The 15,751-nt window shown below is 54.4% G+C and overlaps 1 protein-coding gene across 5 annotated transcripts in view; it reads right to left on the minus strand.

The window, feature by feature from the left end:
• Positions 1 to 4,586: 4,586 nt before the first annotated feature.
• The window catches only part of BRAT1 (BRCA1 associated ATM activator 1), a 20,062-nt gene continuing 8,897 nt past the window's right edge, over positions 4,587 to 15,751 (minus strand). For 2 of the 5 annotated variants that reach the window (XM_017533789.2, XM_037740384.1), the window contains exons 3-14: positions 14,387 to 14,541; positions 12,218 to 12,365; positions 10,910 to 11,282; positions 10,523 to 10,642; positions 9,141 to 9,232; positions 8,746 to 8,864; positions 8,152 to 8,338; positions 7,833 to 7,906; positions 6,643 to 6,745; positions 6,402 to 6,500; positions 5,983 to 6,155; positions 4,587 to 5,501 (exon numbers count right to left, since the gene is read on the minus strand). In XM_017533789.2, coding sequence (XP_017389278.2) covers positions 4,812 to 5,501; positions 5,983 to 6,155; positions 6,402 to 6,500; positions 6,643 to 6,745; positions 7,833 to 7,906; positions 8,152 to 8,338; positions 8,746 to 8,864; positions 9,141 to 9,232; positions 10,523 to 10,642; positions 10,910 to 11,282; positions 12,218 to 12,365; positions 14,387 to 14,541 — 2,333 coding nt within the window. In that variant the 3' untranslated portion in view covers positions 4,587 to 4,811. Of the gene's footprint in view, positions 5,502 to 5,982; positions 6,156 to 6,401; positions 6,501 to 6,642; positions 6,746 to 7,832; positions 7,907 to 8,151; positions 8,339 to 8,745; positions 8,865 to 9,140; positions 9,233 to 10,522; positions 10,643 to 10,909; positions 11,283 to 12,217; positions 12,366 to 14,386; positions 14,542 to 15,751 lie in introns of those variants that run through there. The other 3 variants (XM_017533790.2, XM_017533795.2, XM_037740385.1) reach the window with 3 other exon arrangements.

Genomic DNA, 15,751 nt, shown 5'->3' on the forward strand with positions numbered 1-15,751 from the left:
TTTGGATTTTCACTGTCTGCTGTAATGGCTATAAGCAATTTTTTTTTTTTTAATGAGACAGTCTCACTCTGTTGCCCAGGCTGGAGTGCAGTAGTGCATGATCTTGGCTTACAGCAATCTCTGCCTCCTGGGTTCAAGCGATTCACCTGCCTCAGCCTCCCCAGTAGCTAGGATTGCAGGCACCCACCACCATGCCCAGCTAACTTTTGTATTTTTAGTAGAGATGGGTTCTTACCATGTTGGCCAGGCTGATCTTGAACTCCTGAGCTCAAGACGTCCACCCGCCTCGGCCTCCCAAAGTGCTGGGATTACAAGCATGAGCCACCACGCTGGGCCCTGCAGTCTCTTTTCATCAGGTACTGCGGTTCAGTGTTACTGTCTAGGGGGCAACTGATCTGAAGAGCCCCTCCCTCTCTGAGCTGTCCCACGCCAGAGCCGAGAGCCAGGCTCCCCAGACCCCCGTGGTAGGGCCTTGTATCTAAATCCAATTTACCACCAGCACGAGGCCTTGCAGTTAGTTGCCTGCTATCTTGTCAGCTGTTCAGTATTGCTAAAGTGATGGCCTTTAGATATTTCACCCAGCGTATTTGTCTTCAGGGAAACAGCTGGTCCAGGCACCCCGCCTGCTGTCACCAGGAAAGGACATGTGCCCAGTAGCAGGGCTGATGCCACTGCTGCATCCCAGTGGGGCAAGCCAGTCCACGGCTGTGCTGCCTGGGAGGTGCCCTTTTGTCAGAGGGCATTTGTCAAAACCAGCAAACTTGGGTTCTCATTCTTTGGTCTTGTGGGTCAGGGGGCAGAAGTCGGGGCCAGTCCTCCCCAAAGTGGGGAGCACTATAGAAAACCCTTCCCATCTTAACCTGAACACCTAAAGGGCTATACTCTTTAAGAATGAATCGGAATTAGCCCTGCTCCCCCACAGGAAAGACTGCCTTGGTGCTAAGAGAAGCAAAAAGTTATTGAGAAGTTAGCTACCGGTCTTCTCCAGCATAGATTTGAGGCCCAGGAATGCAGAGAACTCCAAGCACTAAATGTATTTTTTGTTTTGACATAGCGTTTCTGTCACCCAGGCTGGAGCACAGTGGTGTGATCACAGCTTACTGCAGCCTTGAACTCCTGGGCTCAAGCAATCCTTCCACCTCAGCCTCCCAAGTAGCTGGGACTTCAAGTGCATACCACCATGCCCAGCTAATTAAAAAGGAAAAAAAAGTAGGCCAGGTACAGCGGCTCATGCCTGTAATCCCAGCACTTTTGGAGGCCATGCAGGTGGATCAACTGAGGTTAGGGGTTTGAGACCAGCCTGGCCAATAAGGTAAGACCTCATCTTCACTAAAAATACAAAAATTAGCCAGGTGTGGTGGTGCACACCCGTAATCCCAGCTACTGGAGAGGCTGAGGCATGAGAATCACTTGAACCTGGGAGGCGGAGGTTGCAGTGAGCTAAGATTGAGATTGCACCACCGTACTCCAGCCTGGGCAACAAGAGCAAAACTCTGTCTCAAAAAAAAAAAAGAAAGAAAGAAAGAAAGTGTAGAATGGGGTCTTGCTATATTGTCCCGGTTATTCCCAAACTCCTGGCCTCAAACAATCTTCCTATCTTGGCCTCCCAAAGTGCTGCGATCACAGGCACGAGCCACCATGCCCAGCTCTTTAGGAGGCCAGTATATTTGGTTTGCAGTGGCCTCCAGTGGGTACTGCCCCAACTTATCTCCTCCCTAGTGGACTCCACCTTCATCCTAGGCCTCAAAGAATCTCTCGATCAACATTTTTCAAAGCCAACAAGAAGCCCTCCATTAAAGATGACCAAGAACGCAGGGAAACAAGACATCATGAGTGACCTGCACAGGCCTCAGACATGAGGACGGTCATGCACCGTGCCAGACACTGGGATGGTTGTGTGCTGTAACCGACACTGGCCAGGTGGTCCTGTTGACTTGTTTCCGGGGACCCGGCCTAACCAGGTAGTGTGTGTGGCAGCTGGACACAGACCTACTATGTGCCAGCCCTGGGAGGCAACCTAGGGATAGAGGCCCATCGCTGCCTTCTAGATCCCCACAACTGAGAAGGCGGCATCACTAATCCCAGTTTATAGACAAGAAACGGGGGAGAGGATGGGTGACTTGCCCAAGACCCTGGACACTCACAGGAGCAGATGGTCATGGCCACAAGCCCTGGCTGGGTCTGAGCTGGTGGTTATCTTCATGTTTTTCTCCCCATAGTCACCTGTACTTCCTGAGTTAAATGCACTTACCAGGTAATTATTGGTGTGAGTTTGCAGTCTCTTTTTTATTTAATGAGGCAGTGTCTCGCTGTGTTGCCCAGGCTGGAGTGCAGTGGTGCAATATTGGCTCACTGCAACCTCTGCCTCCTGGGTTCAAGTGATTCCCCAGAATTCTTCATAGCTGGGCAGGACCACACGGCTAAAATCTAGATGATGGAATGTGCGTGATAATGACAGGAGTAACCTCCATTCCTAGCTCATAATAACCTCTCAAAGAAGTTAGTTAAGGGAAGGCCGGGTGTGGTGGTTCATACCTGTAATCCTAGCACTTTGGGAGGCCGAGATGAGCGGATCACCTGAGGTCAGGAGTTTGAGGCCAGCTGGCCAACATGGTGAAACTCCATCTCTACTAAAAAATACAAAAATTAGCCTGGCATGGTGGTGCGCACTTGTAATCCCAGCTACTTGGGAGGCTGAGGCAGGAGAATCACTTGAACCTGGGAGGCAGATGTTGCAGTGAGATGAGATGCCGAGACTGCACCTCTGCACTCCAACCTGAGTGACACAGTGAGACTCTGTCTCAAAAAAAAAAAAAAAAAAAGAAAGGTGGGGTAAGAGAAGATGAGAGGAGAAAGGAGAGAATGTTTGAAAGGATACTGGCTAAGAATTTCCCAGAACTCAAAACCACTGATCCACAGATTCAAGAATCTCAGTGAATTCCAAGCAGAATAAATAAAAAGAAACTCTCACCTACACATAATAGTAAAATTGCAGAAAACCAAGAACAATTCAAAAAAACATCTTAAAAGCAGCCAGAGGAAAAAGAGGTTACTTTGAAAGACCAGATGCTAGACTGACAGCCAAACTCCTGAACACAGCAACAGAAGTCAGGGGATGCTGGGATGTGCTGAAAAGCTTCAATGCACTGCAAGATAATAACTGCTTGGCTGGATGTGGTGTGGTGGCTCATGCATGTAATCCCAGCACTTTGGGAGGCTGAGGTGGGTGTATCACTTGAGGCCAGGCTAGTATCGAAGTCCTGATCTTATGTGATCCACTTGCCTCGGCCTCCAAAGTGCTGGAATTATAGGCATGAGCCACTGCGCCTGGCCCCCAGGAATAACTTTAACCAAAGAGGTGTACGCTGAAACTGTAAGACACTGATGAAATAAACTGAAGAGGACACAAATGAATGGAAGGATATCCCATGTTCATGAATGACAATAACTAATCTTTTTAAAATGTCCATACTACCCAAAGTGCTCTATAGCCTCAGGAAATTTCCATCAAAATTCCAGTGGCATTTTCCACAGAAGTTGAAAAAACAAATCTAAAATTCATATGGAACCACAAAAGACCCCTAAGAGCTAAAGCAATTTTGAAAAAGAACAAAGCTGGTGGCATCACATTACCTGACTTCAAAGCATACTACAAAGTTATAGTAAGCAAAACAGTATGGTACTGGCATAAAAACAAACACACAGACCCGTGGAACAGAAAAGAGAGTACAGAAATAAACCCTTACATATATGATCAGTTAGTCTTTCACAAGGGCACCAAGAATACACAGTGGGGAAAAGACAGTCACTTTAATAAAAGAGGACCAGACTACTCAGGAGGCTGAGGCAGGAGAATCAGTTGAATCCAGGAGGCAGAGATTGCAATGAGCTGAGATTGCGCCATTGCATTCCAGCCTGGGCAACAGAGTAAGATTTCGTCTCAAAAAATAAATAAATAAATAAAAGAGGACCAGCCTGGACAACACAGGGAGACTATCTCTACAAAAAATTTAAAAATTTGTAGAGTATAGTGGTGAGTGCCTATAGTCCCAGCCACTTGGGAGGATGAAGCAGGTGGATGACTTGAGCCCAGGAAGTTGAAGCTGCAGTGAGCTGTGATCATGCTACTACACTCTAGCCTGGGCCACAGAGCAAGGCCACATCTGCAAAACACTAAAACACCGCTGGGCGAGGTGGTCATGCCTATCATCTCAGCACTGTGAAAGGCTAGGACAGGCAAATTACTTAAGCTCAGGAGTTTAAGGCCGGCCTGGGCAACATGGCAAAACTTTATCTCTACAAAAAATACCCCTGAAAAGGTAGCCAGGCATAGTGGTGTGTGCCTGTAATCCTAGCTACTTGGGAGACTGAGGTGGGAGGATCACTTGAGCCTGGGATGCAGAGGCTACAGTGAGCTGAGACCGCATCACTGCACTTCAGCCTGGGTAACAGAGCAAGACTCTATCTAATAAATAAGTAAACAAAAATAAAAATAAAATCAATAGTGCTGGGAAAACTGGATATCCACATATGAATGAATGAAACTAGACCCTTGTCTCAGACTATTATTAAATTAACTCAGAATAGACTAAAGACTTCAATGCCATTTATTTTGAGTAGGAAATGAGTCATTTCTTTAATACATCAAAATGTGGGATTTCTTGACCTTGCTTTTCTCCTGGTCCTGGCTTCCCCCGAGGATCCCTCAGCCAGCTGGGCTCGGCTGGAGCCCTGGAGATAGCAGCGTCCCACAGAAGGATGAGGCACCGCCTCCCTCGGTCCTGGGCCCCAGTGGCAGACTCCAGCTCTGCTCAGTAGCAGTCGGCCTCATCCCCCTGCAGGAAGCCCCCTGTGGCCAGCATGTCCTGCAGGAGGGACTGGGGGCTCTTCTCCACATGGTCACTGCTCTCGGCCAGTGTGCTCTGCAGGCCCTCCAGGTCTAGGGACCTCAGCATGGCCAGCACAGCCTCAGGCTCCTGGTCCTCTTGGGGCTGGGTCTGCTCATGTGCCCGCCACCTCCACGGGGCAGCCTCCACGGAGTCGGTGTTGGGGCTGGCCTCCCGCAAGCTGTTGTATGAAGCAATCTTGTCCCTCAGGAAGAGGAGGAGGTCACAGGACTTCTGGGCCACAGGGCGGTCGCAGTCAAACAAGGCACGAAAGGCGAAGTCAAAGAGCCCCACGTGGCAAAGAGCCCTCAATGCCTCGGTGAGTGGCCGGGCTGGGGCCGCCTCGGGTAGGGCCACGGCATAGGGGCAGTGGGTGTGCGGTGGCCCCAATGTCTGGCCCAGGAACACCAGAGCCAGCTCCAGGCCCTGGACGCGGACCTCCCAGTCCAGGTCCCGGCTCGCCACCTGCAGCACAGTGGCCACAAACTGCTCTGTGTCCCGGGTCACATCAGCATGGCCGTCCCGTAGCCACTCAGTAAAGACCTGCATAACCGCCCTCCGTGGGAAGCCCTCCGAGTCTGCGGAGAGGATGCGCAGGAGCTCCCGGAGCAGGCTCTGGGGGACAGAAGATAGGTGGGGATGGTCAGTGGGGTGGCAGGAGTAGGGATTCCACAATAGGATGCTGGGTGCATTAGGGCAGCTGGCCCCAGCAATGCAGCCTAGGGCCACACCCCACCCTGGCATCTTCCTGTGCTGAGTTGTGAGCACACTGCCCTCCAATCCTCAGTTTATCCATCTGCCAAATGGAGGTAACCACATCTAAGTGGAGGGGTGCTGGGGAGACAGAAGGCAAAGAACACAGGGCCCCAAGCCCAGCAGAGCCCCAGGGCCTCGGCAGTAGTTCCCACAGGTGCTGGCCACAGCAGCAGCTGCTTCCACGCTGGATGCTGGCCGCTCGTCCACCTGCAAGCAGGCAAGCACACACGACAGCCAGGCAGGGGCTGCTGGCCAAGGAACCTGCTGCCTCCTACTTGCTGGGCCTCTGCGTGCTAGGGGCTGGTGGGAGTTGCCAGACGAGGAACCCACTACTTCCTACCTGCCGGGCCACTGCGTGCTGGGGGCTGGTAGGGTCGTGCAGGCCCCAGCTAGAGAGCTGCCCTGTGGCGGTCACTGCGCTCGCTCGGACGTAACTCTCAGGGTCCTGGAGGAGCTGCCAGGCCAGTTCAGGTACTTCTGAAGCCAGGAGAGCACATCTGAAGTCGGCCTCTCCTGGGGGTCAAAGTGGCCACATGCAGCTGTGACCAAGGACCCAGCCTCATGGCCTCGGCCTCAGCCTCCACCCCCAACACAGCTGTGACCGAGGGCCCAGCCTTGAGGCCTCAGCCTCTGCCTCTGCCCTGCTGTGCGTGGGCCACATGGCCCAGGTTTCTAGAGCCAGCAAGAGGCTGCCAGTGTAACTGGCTGGTGAACCCCCAACAGGCGGGGAAGGTGGCCCTTCCACCTGCCAGCACTCACCTCCCCAGTGCCTGCTCAGCTGGGTCAGGAACTCCAGGGCAGAGTCCCTCACCTCCCAGCAGGGGCTGCACAGGCGTTTCTGCAGCACAAGGAACAGCTCTGAAGCGGGAAGGGGTGGGTCAGGGCGACCTTAAGGCCAGGCTCACCCTGCCCTTGGGCCAGCCGAGCCTTCACATCCAGCCCCTGCTGCCTCCCACCCCTGTGACTCCAGCTCTATTCACCCCTGCGAGGGGTGGGTTACCTCTGAGGAACTGCGGGATGTGGGGGCCAAGATCAGAGCAGCTGGAGGTCTTGGGTGAGCTCAGGAGCCACCTGAGCGTGGCCTGGAAGGCCTTCTTCAGAACCTGGAACAGACAGGGTGGGCTGTAGGGCCACAAGAGGCGGAGAGGCAAGCTGTCTGCCTGTCCCCCTTGCCTGTGCCACCCCAGCTCCAGAGACAGATGGGGACAGGGGGTGGAGGAAGAAGGGAACACTGGGTTTCCTTTTTTTCCCTTAGAGACAGGGTCTCACTGTATTGCCCAGGCTGGACTACAGTGCAGCAATCACAGCTCACTGTAGCCTTCACCTCCTGGGCTCAAACAGTCCTCTTGCCTCAGTCTCATGAGTAGCTGGGGCTTGAGGCACACATCACCACGCCCGGCTAATTTTTGCAATCAAATGCTCTACCCGTGAACTATACCCCTGGGGCTAATTTTTATATTTTTTTTGTACGGATGGGATCTTGCTATGTTGCCCAGGCTGGCCTCAAATTCCTGGGCTCCATTGATCCTTCCACCTCAGCCTCCCAAAGCCCTATAATCACAGCTGTGAGCCCTGCGCCCTCCTGGGCTGATTTTAATAAGGCAGAATCCACTGCAGAACTGGATTCCCAGACTATAAGCAGGAGGAGGCGGCAGCCCTCGCCAGGAGACCTACTACCCAGGCAGTGGGATTTCTGCATTAAAACGTGACCAATTATCCAGGCACTTTTCCCTAAGATCCCAAGAAGCCCCAGGCCCTTCCTCTAAAGTTGCCCGCTATCTGCTCAGTGGCAGGTGGTACAAGGTCTGTGCCCACCAGGGCCCAGCTCCTCAAGGGGCTATGCAATGGGCATGTTCATAGGCGGCGCTTAGGAGGGCCTGGAGCCCATGCCCAGGGCCGTCCTGGTGCCACTTCAATTCCCTTGTCCAGAATTCCCTGTAGGCCACTGGCCAGTGCCCCTTCTCCCCACAGCCCCACAGACCCCTGTGCACTAATGAATCTTCACCAACAAAAGGCCATGGGCCCAACACATGCAGCCACCTGTGTCCTGAAGCTCTCTGAGCAGCGACTCTGTGGCCCTATGTCAGGGCCCCGACCCCAGAGGCCTCCATGGGGCTGGGGCAGAGTTGGGGGTGGATCCCACTGCCTCTGCCTCCCTCCTCCCCTCGCTCCCTATCCCCACCACTGTACCGTGGGGCTGGAGCCAGGGCTCTTGAGGCACTCCAGGAGGACAGCAAGCGCCTGTGTCACCAGCTCCTGGGGGCCTGAGACAGAGGTGATCGGATAAACCACCCCATCTCCATCCCAGGACCCTCCCTGTCAACTCGGGGAAGAAGCAGGACAAGGCCTCATCCGCCAGCTGAAACCTCCTGCACGGACCCTACACCCCCAGCCCCCACCTCAGAGAAGAAACACAGGGAGATGGCATTTCCCAGTCGTCTCCAAGCAGAAAGAAAGAGTTGGGGGCTCGGGGCTCACCCAACGCCAAAGCCGTGCAGGAAACACTCACTTGTACCCTGTGACAGCATCCCCAGGAAGTCAAGAGCTGCTCGTTGGACCCGGACGCAGCCCGCCAGGGTTGCACAGAGGTGGCCCCCCACACTGGAGACGGGAGTAGCTGAGCCATCGCAGAGCCGCAGGACAGTCACTGCAGCCCCAAGCAGGGGCGCCTGGGGCCATGGCGAGGGGCGCTGGGGCTGTGAGTGAGGAAGGCATCAGCCAAGGTTGTGGTCCCACTGCCAGTGTGGATGCAGGGGTGTTGGGGCTTCAAGGCACATGGGGTGGGGGACATCAGCCATGGTTGCAGTCTGAGTGCTGGCATGGGCGCAGGGATGCTGGGGCTGTGAAGGGTGGTGGGCATCAGCTGGGGCTGTGACAGGGGTAGGAGGCATCAGTCAAGGTTGTGGTCCCACCGCTGGCATGGACACTGGGGCTGGGCGCTGGGGCTGCGAGGGACGGGGGCGTCTTCCAAGGCTGTGATCCCACTGCCAGCCTGGACACAGGGGTGCTGGGCTTCGAGGGTGTGGGGCATCAGCCAAGGCTGCGGTTCCACTGCTGGCGTGGTCCCACTGCTGGCGTGGCATGAGGGCCAGGCTACACCTACCAGCGGCTGCAGCTCCTCCAGGTGAGCCAGGGTACGGCACAGGAGGCCTGCGCAGGAGGATTTGGAGGCCAGGAGAGCGTCCACCATCATGGCGTCATCTGCCATCCCGTCCAGCAAGCCTGGGGGCCAAGCCGGGAAGAGCTCTCTGAGAGGGCACTTCAGCCACCCCATGGTCACCAACCACCCCATGGTCACCACCCATGGCAGAGGTTAGGACCTGGGTGCAGAGCAGCAGCTCACCAGGGTGATGGCCACGGCTCTGGTCCCCTTTGCTCTTAGTAGGAGGCCTGGGCGTGATTAAAGTGGGGCGGTGAGCCTGGTACCTACCTCCATCTCCCTTCCCCTAACCACAGGGACCCAGATTCTGCCCTCCCAGCCCTTTCTGAGCAGTGTACCTAGGGGTCCGGGGGCCTGAACCGTGGCCTTCAGGACACAGGCCAGGGGCTGGAGGAGGACCTGGAAGGCCTGGGTTCTCAATGCCTGTGGACTGGAGACAAACACGGTGAGTGCTGCTTCTTTGACCATGAGGCAAGCTGGCTGTGCTCCTAACGTCCCCAACAAGCCTGGGGCAAATCAGCCAGGGGATCGGGACACCCCAGAGAAAGTTTCTAGGCAAGCCACTGGCCAGGGGATGCCATGGGACAGAGTGGGGAGAGGCGGACAGGCCTGACAAAAGATATGGGCCTGACACAGCCGATGTCCTTAGAAGTAGACAATAAGGGGCCTCCAGGAAGGCCTGGCCATGTGCCCAGAGAGGCAGTGCCTACTCAGGGGGACAGAGATGGGGCACCCCCAGCTTCCTGGGTATCACCAGGTATGCACAGCATCCACTCTGTGGGAGGGACCTGCCCTCAGGCCTGGGCCCAGGCGGGGGCAGTGCCCACTCAGAGGGTCAGGGACGGGCGCCCCCAGGCTCCCAGGTGCCCCCAGGTTTGTACAGCATCCACTCTGTGGGAAGGACCTGCCCTCTAGTCTGGGCCCGGTGGGAGTAGTGCCCACACAGTGCATTCTGCCAGGGCCGGGCCTGCTGCTCCATCCTCCCCCAGTCCACTCTTTCCTAAGCATTTGGAGACCCCAGAGTGCAGAGCCAGGCCCCTGAGCCCTTGGACAGTGGGTCCTGAGGTCACTTCCACCCCTAATGTGAGCCCACCTAGAAGCCTGGCAACGGCCTTCCCACCTGTCCTGACCCCAGGCTCTGCTGTTCCAGCGCCCCCAGGCCCACCTGAATGGTGTGCATGCTGGGGAGCTTCAGCAACCCCAACCAAGGCCATGGTAGGGGCAGGTGGGAGAGCAGCAGAGCGCAGGACGGGGGTGGGACCATCCTGCTCTGAGCAGAGCAGCTCCACCATCCTTCTCACCTCTGGGGATCTCACAAAGCTTTGGTCTGAAACAATTATTCTGTCACTAAAGATCCTGCAGAAGCCACCTGCCTGCACAGCTGCCACGAATAACTCATGCACGGCCCAGTCATGCCCCACACGGCTGCTGCTACACGCAACCCAAACACAGCCCAGTCACACCCTGTATGGCCTCCATGCCTAACTCATGCATGGCCCAGTCACGTCCCTCATAGCTGCCACAAGTTACCAACGCACAGCCCAGTCATGCCCTGCACAGCTGCCACACATAACCTACGCATAGCCCAGTAATGTCCCACATGGCCTCCTGACTGTCCCTGGTGTCTGGAACTCCCCAGCATGAGGGCCACACTCTCAACCTCCCTGCCTACCCCGGCTCCCAGCACCCGCCTCAGCATGAAATGCACCCCAGCCCATACCAGTGCTCGAGCTTCAGGATGCCCAGAGCCAGAGGTCCCACATGGGCGGGGCCCAGGCAGCTCAAAGCCTGTGCCACCATCTCCCACAGGCTGCCGTTGGAAGAACCGAACACAGGAGAACTGCAGGGAGACCCCAGAGAGATAAATTATTCCCCCATCCCCCAAAACCCCATTCGAGGCCTGGCTGAGACTATCATGTCCCTGGGGCTGGAGGTGCCCAGCCCAACACAGGCCTTTCCCCATGAAGGTTTCAAGGTCACCCGGGTGTCCGTTCACTGAAGGCCACGTCCTCAGGGAGTCTCTGGCTGCCAATGGGACATGCCTGGGCATCATCCTAGGAAAACAATTGCCCACCCAGGCCCCCCAGCTGCATCCCGGGGGCCTGACCGAGCCACACAGAGAAGCAGGTCCACGAGCGAGTGTGCGGCGGGAATGGGGTCTCTCTCGAGCAGACAGGCCACGCTTGCACTCAGCCGCACCCACAGGGCTTCCGTCCAGGGGCTCTGGCAGCGCCCAAAGGTTGTGGTCAGGATGTTCAGGGCCTGAGTGACCTTGGGGGTGACTGTGGAGCACAAGGACTCTTCAACGTGACCCATGATCTTCTGGGCACACGTGGGCCAGTCATCCCCCTGCAGGCAGGGCTGCTCCTTGGCTCCACCTCGCATGGACAAAGCCAGGATGTGCACCAGGAGCTGACTGGCCGCCGAGGCCACAAACAGGCTGGAATCTCCCTGCAGGGAGAAGATGGTGTCGACTGCACCTGGGCAGGGGGCAGGGGAAGAGAGGAAAAAGGGGGGGGCAGACAGCAACCTTAATCCAGGGCTTCAGGTCATCAGGGAAGATGCAAACAGCAGAGGGCACCCCAAGATGCCCCCAAACACCCCTGAACCCAAAAGCAAAAGAGAACAGGAACCGAAGCTCCCTGGAGACAAGCAACTCCTCCCCCCGAGCGTTAAACACACACAGCTTGTGATACTTCCCAATTTGTTTTATTTATTTATTTTTTTGAGACAGAGTCACCCAGGCAGGACTGCAATGGTGCAATCTTGGCTCACTGCAATTTCTGCCTCCCAGGTTCAAGCAATTCTCCCACCCCATCTCCCACCCCACCTCAGCCTCCCGAGTAGCTAGGACTATAGGCACCTGCCATTATGCCTGGCAATTTTGTAGCGAAAGGGTTTCACCATATTGGCCAGGCTGGTCTTGAACTCCTGACCTCGGGTGATCCATCTACCTGAGTCTCCCAAAGTGCTGGAATTACAGGCATGCGCCACCATGCCCAGCTTTGTTTCATGTTTTTTGAGACATGGTCTTTCTCCGTTGCCTAGGCTGGAGTGCAGTGGCTCAATCACTGCTCACTGCAGCCTTGAACCCCTGGGCTCACGCGATCCTCCTGCTTCAGCCTCTCAAGTATCTGGGACTATAGGCGTGCACCACCATGCCTGACTCCCAAATAGTTTCAAAGATTGGGTCCTCACGACTGATCTGTAAGTGGCTGAGGAAGCCACCCTGGCTCCTAGGGGCTGACCTACAAACCAGAAGACACTGACACCCCTACTGTTACTCGCATTCTTCGCAACAATCCTGTGACATCACACAGATAAGATGCCCAGGTTCGGCAAGGTGCAGTGACTCCCCTGGGGTTACACAGCATCAGGCAGGACAAGAGATGGGGCAGGGTGTGGGCATACTCACCGTGATCAGCCAGAAAGTGCAGGGCGCTAGGGTGCTGTGCCAGGGAGCGCAGGCCCTGGATCCAGCCGCTGCGCACAGTGGGCACGGCCCAGGCTGCTTGGCCAAGAGGGCCTGTCTCCCCAAAGAGCTCTGGTAGCAGCTCCCCCTGCTGGGAAGCAAAAAAAGAGGCGGGGAGACCTGGCAGGTTTCCAGGGATGTGGAGTAGAACAGAGATAGGTTTTCAGTTTTCCAGGGCTGGTGGAGGCACTTTTGGAGGACACTTTTTTGAGACACAGTCTCACTCTTTTTCTCAGGCTGGAGTACAGTGGCATGATCTCTGCTCACTGCAACCTCCGCCTCCTGGTTTCAAGCAACTCTCCTGTCAGCCTCCTGAGTAGCTGGGATTACAGGCGCCCACCACGCTCAGCTAATTTTTGCATTTTTGGTAGAGACAGGGTTTCACCACGTCAAACTTCTGACCTCAGGTGATCTGCCCACCTTAGCCTCCCAAAGTGCTGGGATTATAGGCATGAGCTACTGCGCCTGCCTGGAGGACACTTTCATACCAGCTGCTGACAGACAAGGGCCCTCGGATTCACTGGACAGCAGTGGCCTAGGGTGTCTTGGAAAGTCTGTCCTGTAGCAAGATGGTGCCTGGCTGGGCAGCTAGGGAGCCTGTAGGTACTAAATTGGAAGGCACCATGAATGGCAACCTAATAGTACTGGATGTGCCTTCGGGCAACCTGACAAGGGCCTGTGGGGCACCAAGAAAAGCTATCATGCTAGATGGGCAAGGGCCCTGAAGCTCACACCAGGCATCACCTGACAGACTCAGAGGTGCCTGTCTGGGGCTTTTGAAGCTGGAAGACACAACTCTGGAGGGCTGTCTGAGCTCCCATGCCTTGTTGCTGTGCAGAAAATACTTGGTTGAGTGCAGTGGCTCATGCCTGTATCCCAGCACTTTGGGAGGTCGAGGTAGGAGGATCACTTGAGGCCAGGAGTTCATGACCAGCCCGGTCAACATGGGGAAACCCCGTCTCTACTAAAAATACAAAAATTAGCTGGGCGTGGTGGCACATGCCTGTAATCCCAGATACTCAGGAGGCTGAGGCAGGAGAATTGTTTGAGACCAGCCTGGGCAACACAGTGAGACCCATCTCTACCAAAGATAAAAAATGTAGCCGGGTGTGGTGCATGTACCTGTGGACCCAGCTACTTGGGAGAATCGCTTGAGCCCAGGAGGTCAAGGCTGCAGTGAGCTGTGATCACATCACTGCACTCCAGCCTGGGTGACAGAGCAGGACTCTATCAAAAAAAAAAAAAAAAAAAAAAAAAAAAAAAAAAAAAAAAACAAAAAAAAAAAAAAAAAAAAAAAAAAAAAAAAAGGCCGCACACGGTAGCTCACGCCTGTAATCCCAACACTTTGGGAGACCGAGGTAGGAGGATCACTTGAGGTCAGAAGTTCATGACCAGCCTGGCCAATATGGTGAAACCCCGTCTCTACTAGAAATACAAAAATTAGCTGGGCATGGTGGCCCATGCCTGTAATCCCAGATACTCAGGAGGCGGAGGCAGGAGAACTGTTTGAACCTGGGAGGCAGAGGTTGCAGTGAGCCGAGATCATACCACTGTACTCCAGCCTAGGCGACAGAGCAAGGCTCCATCTCAAAATAATAATACTGATAAAAGTATATAAAATTAGTTAATTTTTTTTTAAAAAAAGTCTTTCTCTCCTCATTAGTATGGTGGTGAGAATCCCCGCCAAAAGAAAAAAGACATTCTCATTAGTCATTCATTCAGTTGCAGGCTGGGTAGCTGGAGGTGCAGAATATGCAGTCTTGTTTGGTCCTCACGACAACCCCATGGCACAGCTATGACTCCTGTCTCCGTCCTAGGAAGAAACTGAGGCTTACGGCTGCAGGGAAGGTCAGCTAGCAGGTCAGAGCCAGGAGCCAATCCCAGTCATCTTATTTCAGAAAACTTCAAATCCTTAGCCCCAACATCACTCCGGTTGAATTTTTCAAAGGGGGCTACAGTCAGGGAGTAAAAAATGTGTAGTTCTAGTGAGGACACAGGGTCAGGGCAGGCTGCTGGGACTTGGGATGGTGCTATAAACGCCCCACCTGGCTGTGAGAAGAGAAGGCTGCCCACCTCTCCATGGGACACTCAGGTAGGAGGCCCCAGGCTCACCTGAAGATATTGGAAGCAGTTTTCCTGGGCTGCGAAGATTCCTGCCACGCGGAGTGAGAAGGAGAGGACCCCGGGACTCAGGTCCTGGAGTTTCAGCACGTGGGACAGCAGCTCCACCAGGCAGGGGTGCTCCTGCAGCAGCAAGAGACTGGACTCTGTGGGAACGGGCCCAACCCAGGGGTCACCAGGGGCACATCACCACACGTGCCCCTGGGCGCCCGCTCTTCTTCTAGGAATTCCCAGACCCCTTTCTTGCAGGGTGTTAGATTTAGGGATCCAACTGGGAAAAAGTATTTGCAACAAATATGGCAAATGACCCTTAATTTTAATTTAATAAGGGCAGGAAAACTAGAAAGCCGACACCTTACCAACAGGTGAAAGGCAGAACTAGAAACACAAATAGCCAAAGATGCTAAAAAATGTTCTGTCTCACTGATCACGAGAAGTAAATGCAAATTACAGTGAAAGACAAAGCCAAGAGTGGCGGCTCATGCCTATAATCCCAGCGCTTTACAAGGCTGAGATGAGAGGCCACTTGAGCTCAGGAGTTCAAGACCAGCCTGGCCAACATGGCAAAACCCCATGTCTACTAAAAATATAAAACATTAGCTGAGCATGGTGGCTCACATCTGTAATCCCAACACTTTAGGAGGCCAAGGTGGGAGGATCACTTGAGCTCAGGAGTTTGAGGCCAGCCTAGCCAACAGAGTAGCGATAAGTAGAGACAGAAGCCCTGTCTCTACTTAAAATACAAAATATTAGCCAGGTGTGGTGATTCGGGCCAATAGTCCCAGCTAATTGGGAGGCTGAGGCAGGAGAATTGCTTGAACCTGGGAAGCAGAGGTTGCAGTGAGCCAAGACCACATCATTGCACACTCCAGCCTGGGCAACAGAATGGGACTCCATCTCAATAAAACAAAGAAAACAAAAAGTGAAAGAGCATTTTCACCTCTCAAATGAATACTTTTTCTTAAACAGAGAGTGCTCTGTGCAAGGAGGTACAATGAAACAAGCATTCCTCTGCAGACCTGGCATCCTACATTTCTATACCCAGCTATACTATCACTCAAAAGCACCAGTGGGAGAAAAATACATTTTGAGGCAAAGGCTGGAAGAATTTCCCAGTGAGAGGCCCTTGTGGAAAGAATGTGGCTCAGTAAGGAGGTGAGTAAGGAGCATGCAGAGAAAGAGAACCAGGCCAGGACCCAAAAAGCACTGAGTCTACCTAAATAAGCACTGTAGGCTGGGCGAAGTCATCAAGCCTGTAGTCTTAGCACTTTGGGAGGCCAAAGCAGGAGGACTGCTTGAGCCCAGGAGTTCAAGATCAGCCTGGGTAACATAGCAAGACCCTGTCTCTACTACAAA

Source organism: Cebus imitator, unplaced genomic scaffold, assembly GCF_001604975.1.
Source record: "Cebus imitator isolate Cc_AM_T3 unplaced genomic scaffold, Cebus_imitator-1.0 Scaffold82, whole genome shotgun sequence".
NCBI classification, from domain to species: domain Eukaryota; kingdom Metazoa; phylum Chordata; class Mammalia; order Primates; family Cebidae; genus Cebus; species Cebus imitator.